At 38.5% G+C, this 13,888-nt stretch overlaps 2 protein-coding genes across 5 annotated transcripts in view; both read left to right on the top strand.

Annotated features, from left to right (window-relative positions):
* The window catches only part of LOC144632326 (Golgi apparatus membrane protein TVP23 homolog B-like), a 43,700-nt gene extending 41,258 nt beyond the window's left edge, over positions 1-2,442 (top strand). Inside the window, exon 6 of one of the 2 annotated variants that reach the window (XM_078490949.1) lies at positions 179-2,442. In XM_078490949.1, coding sequence (XP_078347075.1) covers positions 179-230 — 52 coding nt within the window. In that variant the 3' untranslated portion in view covers positions 231-2,442. The remainder of the gene's footprint in view (positions 1-178) is intronic. The other variant, XM_078490950.1, reaches the window with a different exon arrangement.
* Positions 2,443-3,904: 1,462 nt separating this feature from the next.
* Positions 3,905-13,888, top strand: part of LOC144632249 (transmembrane protein 94-like) — a 32,537-nt gene continuing 22,553 nt past the window's right edge. For 2 of the 3 annotated variants that reach the window (XM_078490842.1, XM_078490841.1), the window contains exons 1-10: positions 3,905-4,208; positions 4,735-4,794; positions 5,345-5,583; positions 6,318-6,454; positions 7,369-7,547; positions 8,329-8,413; positions 9,656-9,749; positions 9,883-9,988; positions 11,067-11,153; positions 13,435-13,551. In XM_078490842.1, the coding sequence (XP_078346968.1) occupies positions 4,113-4,208; positions 4,735-4,794; positions 5,345-5,583; positions 6,318-6,454; positions 7,369-7,547; positions 8,329-8,413; positions 9,656-9,749; positions 9,883-9,988; positions 11,067-11,153; positions 13,435-13,551 (1,200 nt within the window). In that variant the 5' untranslated portion in view covers positions 3,905-4,112. The remainder of the gene's footprint in view (positions 4,209-4,734; positions 4,795-5,344; positions 5,584-6,317; positions 6,455-7,368; positions 7,548-8,328; positions 8,414-9,655; positions 9,750-9,882; positions 9,989-11,066; positions 11,154-13,434; positions 13,552-13,888) is intronic. The other variant, XM_078490843.1, reaches the window with a different exon arrangement.

Raw genomic sequence — 13,888 nt, 5'->3', positions numbered from 1 at the left:
AAATAAACAGCCAATAATGCCAATGGTGGAAAACTTAAATATTTACAGTACAAAAGCAATTAGTGAAGAAATGTACACAATTTTCAAGGGAATCTGTGACCAAACAAACAGAGGCTGGTACACCTGTGCACATTGATCAGTTGACTAATTCTTCTATCATTGTTTTGTTTTTTCACAGGCCATGGGCTCAGCAGACACCCAGTAGCAACAGAGAAGTTCCAGACTTATAAAACTTAATCCCATCAAGAGTCTCTTCAGAGAATTATTAGGCAGTTTGAAAGAGAACATCTAATGTTTTTTGGAAGAAATTGCCATGAAAGTGTTGAAAATATTATCTAAACTTGACATTTGTGGGTCACAAAGTGGGAAAAGCAATTGCTGGAAAGCCATGTTTAATTAGCAAATTAATTGCAGTATGTTCAGTTGTCATATTGGATGTTATGAATAATGATTTCATTAGTTGCCCCCATCATTAGAAGAGAATAGATTTTTATGTTGTTTTTGTTGTATTAAAGTAGCAAGGGGAGGGGGGCGGGAATCGTGACATAGAATCTAAGATGGCAGAACAATGACTAGAAGTCTGAATCCCAAAAGGTTGATAATCCAAACTAAAACGGTTCACCAAACAAATGTGCAATTAAGATCATGTCAGGGTGAAGGAAACAACATTTTGCAGGTTTCCTTTGAGCAAACGGTGATAACAAAAGCAACGCAAATGTTAACTGCAGTGATCAATACAGTGACTCAATTGGAGGTACTGTGACCTATAGAGGTCTGGATTCAAGCCTTAGCCAGAGTTATTGTGTTGTGTTCTTGGTCAGTGCACTTTACTCTCACAGTGGCACTCTCTACCCAAGAGTACAAATTTGAAAGCTGCGCACTGTTGGGGCAACAAGCAAAAATGCTGAGGGGTAACCTGCGATAGGCTAGCATCCCTTCCAGCAATAGAGCGGTTTTCACTTGAGTGTCGAAAGTTAATTGCGTTTGCTTATGTTTTGCATTTCTACGCTTAGTGATTGCCTTTAAAATCTCCCGCCACTTTCCCAGCCAATAAGAACTAAAACCAAAACCAATCGTGACTCGCTCGTGCACTTTTTCCCGCGCTTCGTACCAGCTACATGTATTTGCTTCGTGTTTTGATTGGTTCACTGGATTGTCTATGGCCTTTGTGATTGGCCAGAGTAATTACTTTGGTTTTGGTTTTACGACACTCAATTGAAAACTGCTCTATGGTTGTTTTTAACAATTACCCCAAGCTCTGTATTTCTAAGGGTGCTTACCATTAGTCAGAACTGACTGGCCGGTCCAGTGATTTTGAATGTGAAATGGGCCTTTTTCACTAGAGTTTTGCACAAATCCACCCCAGTAGTGTATAATTTTTTATTAAATTGACTAATTTGACAGGGCAATTCTGATTTACAACTGAATTCTGTTGTCAAATATATCAGTCTGCTGTCCAGTTCTGACTTATTGTTTATAGAGCCCTAATTGTGCAGGGATTTTTTAATGTGGGTATTTCACAGACTTGCCATTAGATTTATGCCACAAAACTAGTCAGAATAACAAGCAGACAGACCTATGAATATGAATATGTTGGAGTATTGCTAGCCCTTTACTAGATGTAAAAAATTTGAAACCTTCAAAAGGAATTATGACTTACAAGTCAACTACACCCATCATTGGTAAATAAGTGTGTAGTCTTTTTATCGATTAAAATTATGTTGATAAGCATTATTTAACCCATTTACTCCTTTAAATGTAATTTATCACATTTGTTTTATCCTTCTACGAGTTATTTTGTAAACATTCAAATGACAGTTGGTCCCTGTTTAGCTGTTTGTTTTTCAATATTTTGGCAAAAAAAAAAAAGGAATTTGGGATTATCAAATACAGCAAACTCTGTCTTAAACGGACACCGTCAGGACCGGCTCCAACTGTCCATCTTAGAGAGGTGTCTGTCTTATAGGGGGCTTAGTTCAGTAAAATGACTGAAAAACGGCAGGGACCGGGCCAACACCAGGTGTCCATCTTAAAGAGGTGTCTGTCTTATAGAGGTGTCGGTTAAGAGAGAGTTGACTGTAATCCCAAATTCCTTAAAATTTTTTATTTAAGTTAGAACTTGGGCCCTTATTGGAGTAAAAGGGATCATGAGAAATTTTATTATGCTTCATCCACGTTTGACAACAGGTGCCCAAGTAACAGAAAGGGAGAACTGTTAAGAAAATTTAATGGGATGGGAAGGTCCAAACTTGTACTCAGTAATAGACACTGCTTAAACTATATTTACTACCATCCCGTCCCTTGCAATTACACAGTCATGTTAATTTACGTAGTTTCTTAACGTCATTGTACATGTAAACTGTACTAGTAAAGGACGCAGCTCTTAAACCCTCTCTTGTGTTTGGTAATAAACTGTGTCCAGATATCGTTAATAATTATTTTAATAAAATTAGAAGAAAACCACAGGCCTGATAGAGGGTCCGGATGTTCCCCCCCCCCTGCCCCTATCCTGCCCCATCCGAACCGTCTTTGACCTTGTCCACTATATTTATTTTATACCAGTTTCACATAACAGAAACCCGTGAAAAGGGGTCAAATAATGTAAGAAGTTCTAACAAAATTTGCTTTAACCAATCATGGAAACAAAAAAGCCTTCCAAACAAATCAAAATAGTGTACACGTTTTATCAGAATTTTACGGTAGCTTGTTGTTTTTATGGAGGTTGTAACGTCAAAAATAAAGTTAGACCTGACTACAAAACACACACTTATTATTATTTCATAAAAAATGGGCGGGCGGGTTCTTCCCTGTACATACGTAAGCCATAAAGGTAGGTGCCACCCCAAAGGGTGTAGTTTTTTAGTCGGGAAGGTAGTAATAAAGTTATTTTTTTTTTTAAAAATGATCAGAAAAACGGAAAAAATTTTTGGGGAAGAATTACTCGCCCCCCCCCCCCCCCAAGCCCGCTGGAGAGTAATTCCTTGCGGCGGAGACTCCAATCTCCACCCTGGGAGGGATTACTCCGCCCCCAAACCATTTGAGAATGACACCTATAAAATGTAGCCTCCTACGCAGACGTTCTTTGGGCTCGTCAATGGGTTTCTCACCCAATGAAGATTTGAACCCGTGATACCGCCTAGCCACTTTGGAAATCCCTTGGGCTGTTTGCAAAAATAGTGGCTGTGTATAGTTGGATGTAAATAACTTCCGACTGAGATCGCATTGGTGCGCACTCAACCAATCATTTTCTTGGCGGCCGTAAAACTCAACATCGCTCAAGCCTCGAACGTTACCAGAGCACGAAACATTTTTGGCCCAGAAGACCGGTTATCAGTCATTTCCTAGCCCGTTTCGATGACAAAATATGATTTTCCGACTTTCCGCCCCCCCCCCCCCCCGTATTTACTCGAATAAGCGCTGCGGTGCTGATTAAATTTTTCGCGCCTCAGGTGTGGCGTTCATTCGGGGGTGGCGCTAATTTAAAAATTGTTGGACGCCACAAACAATCTAATCTAACTAAAAGAAGCGCCTTTTGATTGTCTATTTGGAAGAGAGAAGTTATGCTTGCAGTCCCGGCAAAGTTCGCCGAACTATACGAATTCTAAGAATTTTGGGTAGAAAAACTATATAGGCGAGCAGTAAACCAATCATTTTGGGCTGCAAAACATAGCTTTTGACCTTTTTGTCCGAAATGTGGCGCTTATTCGAGTAAATACGGTACGCAAATCAGGTATGGGATGCTCACAACGTAACTCACAGCAAGGGCTCCCGCCTTGCCTCCCACGCAGTCGTTTTTAGGGGTGATCGTGTTTCACTCTACTCACTACCGCCCCTGTCTCCCGCCCTGAGTCAAAACAAGCAGCAAGATTCGAGGGAATCTGGACCGAGTTTGTTTGGCGGGGACTTCAATCATGGCGGCTTTCAGTCGACTGTGGGAAATGAGATATTTATTCGTGAAAAACGAGAAGATGTTTCGGAAAAATCACCTCCATTGATGCACACAGCTTCGATATTTTTACATCCTTCTATTATGACTAATCTTGAACTGTTTTAAATAAGGATTATGACATTTCGCTTTTGTTGACGTCCGATCAAGAACTCCTGCACGAATCATGTCAGATGGTGGAAGAAAAACTAGTTACCCGAAAGGTTCGGCTGCTGCGTCAGAGGTACGGCGATCATGGAGTTGGCGAAGACGGGAAGGACTGGTATGATATGTTTTTCATGTTGATAAAGTGCAAGTGATGTTTGATAATTGGTGTAAAATGAATTTGGACTGCAGACCATTGCCCCTCGCTGTTTCGCCGCAAACATTAATGGATGGGAGAACGTAGCAAACACTGTTCTGCAGTCTGCATTTTACACTGCTTCTTGAGGAGAACAGACTTATTGTCTGTTTTTGTACACAAGCTATGTCGGCTGTCAATTGCCATAATGGGCCAGGCAGCAATTTTGTTCTTGCTAAAAATAATTGCTTAGTAATTTCTGACAACTTTGCTGAAAAGGTTCTAATAGTATCCAAGTGCTAGCATTGACAGTTGCCATAATGTGCTGATTGATTTGCCATGACAACTCTGGTTGAAACAAAGAAAACTTATCAGAAGGCTGCTGTGAAAAAAGATGTCAAAAATCAAATTTTAAATTAATTTATTAAAAAACTATGATAAGTGGCAAATACTGTTAAAATGTTGCTGTAGTTGTTTGTAAATTTTGATTTCAATTTGGCACTTGTAGGGAGAGAGTGCGGGTGAAATTGACATGGACACACTGGAGATTCTTTACGAAGTTCAAGAGGTAAGCTTTATTGTTTGTCAAAAACACAGTATAACTTCTATCAATAATCTGGGCTCTCTGGGGGCTTGAAAATAAAATAGTCTGGAGTCTGGAAATGAATATTATTGAGGTCCCAGGGTAAATTCCAACAAGCAAGCACAAAAAGTAGCAACAGCACATGTATATAAAAAAATCGCAACAAATGAAAACCCTTTTGGAAAAACTAAAATTTCGACAAGGACAAGCGATTTTCCTTCAATTCAACTACTGACAGCGAAGGAAAGTGCAAGAAAACGTCAACCTGGGATCCTCCCTGGAAGGGCCTCATTATTGACAAGCAATGAATTCTTAAAAATTAATGAAATAAAATTATAAGCTGCAGCGCAGTTCACTTGGTCCCAGAGAAATGCTTTTGGGGACAGTGATTTCATAGGCCGTTTGTGTGTCATTCCTTGCATCCCACATTGTTCCAACCAGGTGTTTACAACTTTGACCCCTGCTTCCCAGTGCCGAAAGATTATTAAAAGATATTTATAAACATATTGGTGACAGATTTGTTATTGTGTTAAAGAGAGAAGATGATGGATCACTTGGGCTCAGTTCTCAGGAGGCATTTAAGAGACTTTTTGATGTCATTCAAGAGGAGTTAACAACTTTTACAGCAGCTAACAGATGTACCTGGAGAAGGGATCTGTGGAATGCACTGAGTGTTAATCATCACTTGCCAATCAGCTTTATCAGCCTTGCGTTTCTCCTTCTTGAGTTTTTAGTGATGATTCTGTCATATGCCTTGGCTGACACAACACGGAAGTGAGTCTATACACTTAAAGTTCTAGGTTTTACCAGTAAACAGGAGGTACAGTCGCTGAATGATGTAACTCTCACCATCCAGGTGTATAAATGGGTGCTGGCAAATAAAATGCTGGGGGTAATCATGTGATGTGACAAGCATTCCATGAAGATGGAGTAGAATCACAAATTTGGATTTGATCATTCTCATCATAATAACTCCAATATGTAATTATTCTGATCTACCCAGCTATCTTATTTCACTACCCAGTATCTCATACCAAAATCGCCTGGAGTTGTGAAACTCCTCTATCACTTTGGGTCCACTTCATTACACTGACAGGTACATTAAGATGGATTCTGCTGAAAGTTCAAGCAATGAGTGCAAAAAATTAAGTACCAAAAATCTACTTATAGTTCGGTAACATTTTATATACTATTTGAAACATCTCACTGAAATTCATTTGTCTTAGTGACCCCGTGATAAAACTCTAAAGCGTTCTAAAACTCTAAAACTCAAAACCTCATAAAAATGTTTAAAACATGCGCCATTTTGTTTTAAATTGGCGCAAAACATACGTTATAACTGAAATGTAGATCATTTCAAATCCATTTTTCTCTGGCAGGGTCAGCTTGAGAGCTAAAGTGCTGGTAGGTTTTGTTAGCTGTGCTCCAGCTGTTACCATGCTATGAGATCTCTTTGGTAACTTTATTTTTACCTGTATTGCTTGAATGTCATCTTAATTTTTTTTCAGCTCCAGTCTTCCACTGATTGAAGGGATCATAGTTCTGTTGCTGACAGCTGTCAATCTGGCCTTGTGTGCACGAGAAGAGAGACTGAGAAGAACAGAGATGTTTAGAAGTGCCCAGGAACTGTTAAGCAACTGTGATGGTAAGCCGGGACTAGCTCTCCTTGGAGGTATCTTTACAGGTCCAATTTTCAGTCCTGGAACCCCTTAAGGCAACATTCGTCTGAAGTCTTTTAATAAGAACTTTCAAAATAAAAACTCCCAGGCCCCACCTTTACTGATGGTGTCTTGCTTGTATAGCCTACATTCTGTGAGCAGTAGTCAAATGAGAAACAAGATTTAAACCTCTCTGTGTTTTAAGAGCAATAAACGTTCATGCAAACAAAAAAATTAATGTCCCTCTCAAATTTTGAGACCAATAAATTTTGTCCATGAGGATCATTGATGTCAGAAAGGTAATCATTTTTGTGCCCCCCCCCCCAAATGACCTAATGGTTAGCGCACTGGACTCCAGATCGAGCAGTCCTTGTTCAAGCCCTGCTGGGGTCACTGCATCATGTTCTTGGGCAAAAAACTTTACTCTCACAGTGCCTCACTCCACCCAGGTGTTTAAATGGGTACCAGCCAATTTCATGCTGGGGGTAACTCTGCGATGGACTAGCATCCCATCCAGGGGGAGTAGAAATACTCCTAGTCGCTTGATGCTAAAGAAACTGGGATATGCCCAGGTTGTATGGGCCACTTGGCTCCACACAGACTTTGCCTACCTACCCCGCCCTCACCCTCCAAGCCACACTGCATGTAGGTGGGCCCTACTTGAGTAAACTTAACTTGTTTTGACTACTTCCCTAAGCTACCTGCAACCTGCATGATGAGCTCGGTTGGTTTAGTAGTTGGTCTGAAGGTTTTACGGTCATATTAAACAAACGGACGAAGGCGAAAGTACTTTTCACTGCTCTGCTGTACAATATAAATATATAAATAATATAGATCCCAAGTTCTGAGTACGAACAGTGCTAATGGGTGATACAGAAGATTCCCGACTTTCTTCTCATAGCTTGTTGCAGCTGGATGCCGTCAGATTACATAGATCCCTGCACCCCTCCCTCGCCATCCATCTCACTTGTGCATGCCTACAGAGACAATGAACTGGTCAGCGTACCATGCAACCTTCTCGTTCGTGGAGATGTAGTGGTACTAGGCCCAGGTCACTCAGCCCCCGCACAAGTGCAACAGGTAAATAGCAAGGGATATCTAGATCTGTTCAATGGTAATAAGGAATAGTCTAAGTGTGCCATGAGCCAAGTCAGTAGTCCACATTGCTGTACTAAAACATCTGTTTGGCAAGGCTCACACAACTTACAGGGTTGCTGCAGGTCAGGAAATGGTCAGGGGAAAATAAAATTCTTCAAGGTCAGGACAAAGTCAGGGAATTTTTTTTTTTTGAGTCAGGGAAAATTGACATATAGAAGAAAAGTCAGTTAAAATTGATGTAATACTGTTGAAGACTGGAAGAAATATTTCAGGTCAATGTGATCTCAGGAAAATTAGATTTTTATTAGGGAAAAGTCAGGGAACTTTGAAAACTGATGTCTGTGGCAACCATGACTTCTCTCATAAGAGGACTACTGTCACTTACGAGAGTGGTTGTAAGGAGAGCTGCAACTGTATTTTCCTTAATATGTGCATGTCTGAGTACATGCAAGTCAGGTCAGTAGTTTGGTCAGACAAGAAAACCAAATTGATTTCTATTTCCCTTTTGTTACATGTTCATTTTCATTATTTGAACATAGGAAAATACTTATTATCAAATAATTAATCTTCAAACCAAACTTAAAATTGAACCTCAATATAATTACTTAAATTTAAATTTTTATAGCTGTTCATAAAAGCTGATTAATTTGTTCTAGCAAACTGAACTTGAAGGGAAAATACTTTGTTTGAGCATGCATTTGATTTTGTTATTTACTGAATTTTTTTTATACAACTATAAATATTTTTGTTTATTTATGAACAGCTTTCCCCAGAATCACCAAGTAAAGGGTCTCTACGTGTCCTTGAAGAGGGTCAAGTTTTTCACCCTATAACACAAAACACTTCTGGTAAGCATGATAGAGTGGTTTTCAATTGAGTGTCGTAAAACCAAAACCAAAGAAATCACTCTTGCCAATCATAAAAGACACAACTCACAGTCAATTAGAACTAATTAAAACTCGAAGTATAGCTGTAAATACATGTTGATTGGGCGAAACGTGGAAAATTGTGCGCAAGTGAGTCACGGTTGGTTTTGGTTTCACTTTTGATTGGTCAAGAAAGTACTGCCAGTTTTTTAAACCAATCACAAAGCGTGGTAATGCAAAACCATTGAAGAAAATGTGAAGTACTTTCAATACTCAAGTAAAAAAAAAAAGAAAATCGCTCTGAAAATTTGGTTGATCTGACAATAAGCCCCAAGACAATCAGTAAACTGATTTTGTTCAATGTTCCCTGAGATGGAACTGAGCTGAACATTAAGAAAAAAAAACTCCTTATTCTCCCATAGGGCTAGGTCAGTTTTGTTATACACCAAAAGCTGAAAGAAATATAATAATTGTGATTGGCATATTAAAATTTCATGAATCTGATATGGTTGGTCAGTATGACATATTCACAAATTTGGGAACTACTTTGGGAACCAAACACAAATGACCACACACTTTTTAACCATTGTTTTGTGAGTTGTTGTATTTTGGTCAGTATTGTTTGCAATACTGCAAATGTTTCAAATGTTTACGGAAAGCACACTACCAGCAGAAAAGTAAAATTGAAGGATTTGGTGGAAAAGGGATGGTAGTGATTTTTGGCTAAAATTGCACAATATATTGCCAAAACAACTCCAAATTTGCCTGCAGGTTTGTTTACAAGTGTTCACAACGTGTACAAAAAAATTGTTTTTTTCCTGGCAGCACCTTTAGGAGTTTTTTGATGAACAGAAAGCAAAAGAAACCTTTTGTTTGTCAGAACAATGAAACCAGGAAAATATGCATTAATTATTCGTGTTTTGCCAATCAGATCAGGTCATGTAGCAGTTCTCGCAAGGTCTCACATGAATGGATCGCTACCCTTCGAGAAAACAATAGAACAAACAACAGGAGCAATGCCCCTAGCCCTAAAAACAATAGCAACTGCTACATTAGAGGACCTGTGGAATTACAAGCTTACTAAGGCTGCTATACTACCAATCAGATCATGGCTTTTGGTGTTCAAAGCTATGTTCTGTTTAGTTTATTTCCCTCAAAATTAGTGCTATTGTTTGTGATCGTTGTTCATGTTCATTGTTCATATTCCGATTTTATCTCCTGCAGTAGATGGTAGTAAAGGAACTGGCATACAGTCATCCCAGCCTCACCCAAGAGAGAAGTTTCTTGTGATGGAAACACCATTCAAATTAAATCTGAGGTACAATTAAGTAGCTAGTAAGAGTTTTAGATTACTGGAAGAATTGGACAGGAGAAAGTTCTGTAAATCAGTAAGAATTATAACAGTAAACATGAAATTTCTGGAAAGGTGACTTGTTTTTATTATCTGGCAGAAAAATTTTGGACAGCTCTTTGAAGAGGCCAATAAGCATTGTTGGAAATGAAATGCATTATATTACAAGTACTATTATAGACAAGAAACTACTCTTTGTAATTGTGGTAAGTTTCCTTGTATGTCCCTGTATGCTATTTTCATTGGTGTAGTAGCAGAAGCAAACATACAGACATGTCATGCATGCATATAGTTCCTTTCCTTGTGAGGAAGATGTCTATTGATACATAGCAATCTTGTCCCCAGAGGCCGTGACCTTTCTGGTCTGTGCCAGGGAACAGGACCTCTGAGCTAATCTGAAAGCCCCCCACAAAGGCGACTGAATCTGATTGGCTGTTGAAAACTTGTTCACTTCACCATCATTTGAACCAGGATTTCCTGGTTCCGGTTTTGGATTTGTCCAGAGCCGGTAAGTTTCCCAACCGCTGGTCAAGGGGAACACAGGCTGTGGGAACAAGATTGTGATACAAGCTGAAGAAAAGTTTTTCTATCATTGATGACATGCAGTGCAACACTAGTGAGATCCAGTATGATTGGTTGTTATTTAGAACTTTGTGTTAAACCATTAAGCAAGCATTTTTTTTTAGAGAGGGTGACACATAAGATTATGAACTGGTAAACAAGTGGCTCTCTATCTAGGCTGGGAAAGCAGATGGGTTTTCATCCATTGTTCATGCTGCAGAGTAGTGAAACAAAAGCCAAAAAAATGGATGCTCTCGCAGGCTACCCTCTATCTTAGAAATTTACAGAACCGTGTTTACAAAAAGTGAAAGTATTAGTTTCAATTGATGGCAGTCAAGTGTAAGTATTAGTACCAGAGAGAGGCAATCAGAGGCATTAATTTCAGAATTTGTGATAATTACAGGCCTGCAAATAATTTTTTTTACTTGAAAGGACGTATGTCCTACTAAGACACCATCTTGGTCAGACAAAACAAAATTGTGGTCGGACATCACCAAAAACAAAAGGCCAATTACAAGTTATCACTTATGATTTATGTTCAAAAATTGTCCGGACATCATGTTCGGACAATCAATTTGGATTTCATCGGACATGATCATGAGCAAATTTTGGTGAGCCAATGTCCGATGACGGACTGTTATTTGCAGCCCTGTAATTATTGTACTATTTACATCCTGTTGCTGTTCTGTTTTAACTAACGTTTTTGTCATTGTCCTTTTCAAGGTGTTGTCTTTGACAGTTAATATTCACAGAACAATTTTTCTTAAAAATGACTCAGGCCATTGGAGTGAAATGATTCTTTTACTTCAGGTGATTCAAATCGCATTGTAATGTATTATTGTCTTGAAAATTAAGCTATGATCACTTATAATCCTGAGGAACAGGATTAGACCTGAGGCACAAAGTAAATCATTGTTTGATAGTGAAATAGACAAGGAAAGAAATCATGCGTAAGAACCCTCTGGAATCATTTGCTGACAACATCAGGGCTGTGCTCTACCAGAGCCTGGGTGCCACAGGGGTCTTACGTTTGTCTTTGGGTGACCTGTATAATTTTTTATCATGAAAGCTTTTAAGAGCCGGGCACCCAAGATCTCTTACAGAGGAACCTTCGGGCACCCTGCAATTATTCTAAGAGCAAAGCTTTGAACATCAGAACTGTGTTTACAGGTCAGAGTAATTTACAGACCATAGAACTCACCAGTTGTCTGCAGAAAAGAAGGGTTATATTTAAAACTGGAGCAGTGGTTAATGTATTTCCAGAGTTTTGATTGGCTTTGCTGTCAATGGATAATACCATAATACCATGCCCGGCTAAAAAGGTGGACAAAAATCATCTTCTGGTCTTTTTAGTGCAGAATGCACTATTGTGATGGTTTGGTGGGTTGGCGTTTGCTAAACCCCTAAACCACTAAACCACTAAACCACTAAACCACTAAGCCACTAAACCGCTAACGCGGTGTAAACTTTTAATCACCAATTAATTAATTAATATCAATTAATTAATTATTTCTGTAAAGGGGGAGGGGATGGAGAGCACCTGACCGTGTGCCCTTGGTAAATCGGGGAGTCCATTACGATACTTACAATTGAAGAACTCAAGGTATATATTTGTTTCAGAAAGCACTATGCTCTCCTTGTGGTACAATTCTTTCTGGAAAAAATACTTTGTGCTAAACGCATGCGCAGATCAGTCTTCATCACGAACATTGCGTTTTTCTTCTGCAGAAGGATTCGTGTAGACTCCGTGGCCCCAAGTTAAAACCACAAATTAATTGAATTAGACAGTAAGGCGTCATAGCAGATCATGTGAAATATTTCTTGATATGGCAATGCTGTTTTCTTAGAAAAGGTGATCTAGCATCTCATAATTAATTGATAACCTGATAACATCTGTGTTATAATCAATGTCGCCTTCTTTGCAGAAAATAAATCACGTTACCATAAACATCATGTTACATCCGTTTTTGACAAAAACAAAAGTATGTTACATGTTTTTGACAAAAACAAAAGTATCTCGTTTGCTGTTTCAATAACAAACTGAAATTCAAGCTATCGAAAATTAAAATAACAGTGACGTGTTTAGAAATTTTGTATTAAAGCCTAACGTGGTGTGCTTTTCAATGCGGTTGAATTCCTGTAGAATCCGTGGCGTTAATTTAATTAGACTTAAAAGGCATCACAGCGATCTGCGAGAAAAAAACAACAATATCATGTTACATCCGTCACTTCCTTTCCTTTTATTTGTTCTCCATCGGTTGAACTAACCTCCGTTTTATTTTGTAAAACCTCTGCCGCTTTAGTGTTTGAACATGCTTTCGTGACGGTTCCGACATTTCTTGAAAGAAATCTTCACACTACGTGCTTCTCGGCTTCATGCTTGAGTGAGCGTGTGACGTGTTCACAGCGCTTTCGTAAATCGTAATTAGGTATGCAAAAACTTGCACCGGGATTTTCGGCGTGAACACCTGATAACCAGGAAACAAATATCCTAGCTGTACTGCGTTTTAAAAACCCTTTCGAAAAAGATGTTTTTTGATTAGATTTGTTCTTTAGTTTTGAGAATCGTCTTTCGTGCAGTTTAAACCGTAACTTAATTAAATTAAACAAATGTCATCGATGTCGCCGTAAAACAAACAAAAAACAAGAGTTTCATGTTACGGCATTTTCAAGGAAAACAAAAGTATTTTGTTACAAACGAACGAAAGTGTCGTGTTACGTTTGCAAAGATTAACGTAAGGAACACCTAGGAAAGAATACAAGTAGCCTGTGAACAGTTTTTCCGAAAGTAAAGTAAAGCAAATAAACACGAACATATATAAAACATCATACTTTCAATTGTTCCATATTGCATTCTGCACTTACCAAATCATCGAGATTTTTTTGACAAAATAAAATCAGCAAGATTTCCCAATATTTTGTGGTCATTGTAAATAAAAAAATTATCCAACTCATGCTTGTTGTATATGATTAAAGCCAACTGGCCACAACATGCCTTATTGGCTATCCACATCTCATATCTAACATGTATGGAGAATTTTTTAAGGTTTATACTTCATTTATTTAACTTATAATACACGTGCCTTTACAGGGTTACGCTGTGTTGCCACTTCTACCAATTTCTTTTCCAATTGTTTGGATTTGTTTGAATCTTTATGGAGCAGCAAGAATCAAAGTTTTATTCACACTTTTAAAGGAAAAAGAAATGGTAAGTGACATTCTGGGGATTTTAACTCTAAAAGTCAATGCTGATACATTATTCTAAAGTTTTCTGAATCTTAAAGTTTGAAGAGAGAAAAAAGCTTGCTTTACATCCTAGAGTTGGTTTCTGTGATTCTGGTTTAGTCAATGCCTGGCCATTATAAATTGAAATCGTTTTTGGACAGCCATGAATTGACCAATTGGATTCTGATGATCAACTTTCATTTACTTTTTAGCTGGGTTTGTATTTACATACTGTAAATAGCATGGTGTCATAAATTATACATATTTACAGAATGGGGATTAAAAGTGCTGTGTGTTTTATTAAATGTGAAAGATCATAT

The sequence above is a fragment of the Oculina patagonica genome, chromosome 12 (assembly GCF_052425735.1).
Source record: "Oculina patagonica isolate OP01 chromosome 12, crgOcupat, whole genome shotgun sequence".
NCBI lineage: Eukaryota > Metazoa > Cnidaria > Anthozoa > Scleractinia > Oculinidae > Oculina > Oculina patagonica.
This window is presented reverse-complemented; position numbering and strand designations above follow the sequence as displayed.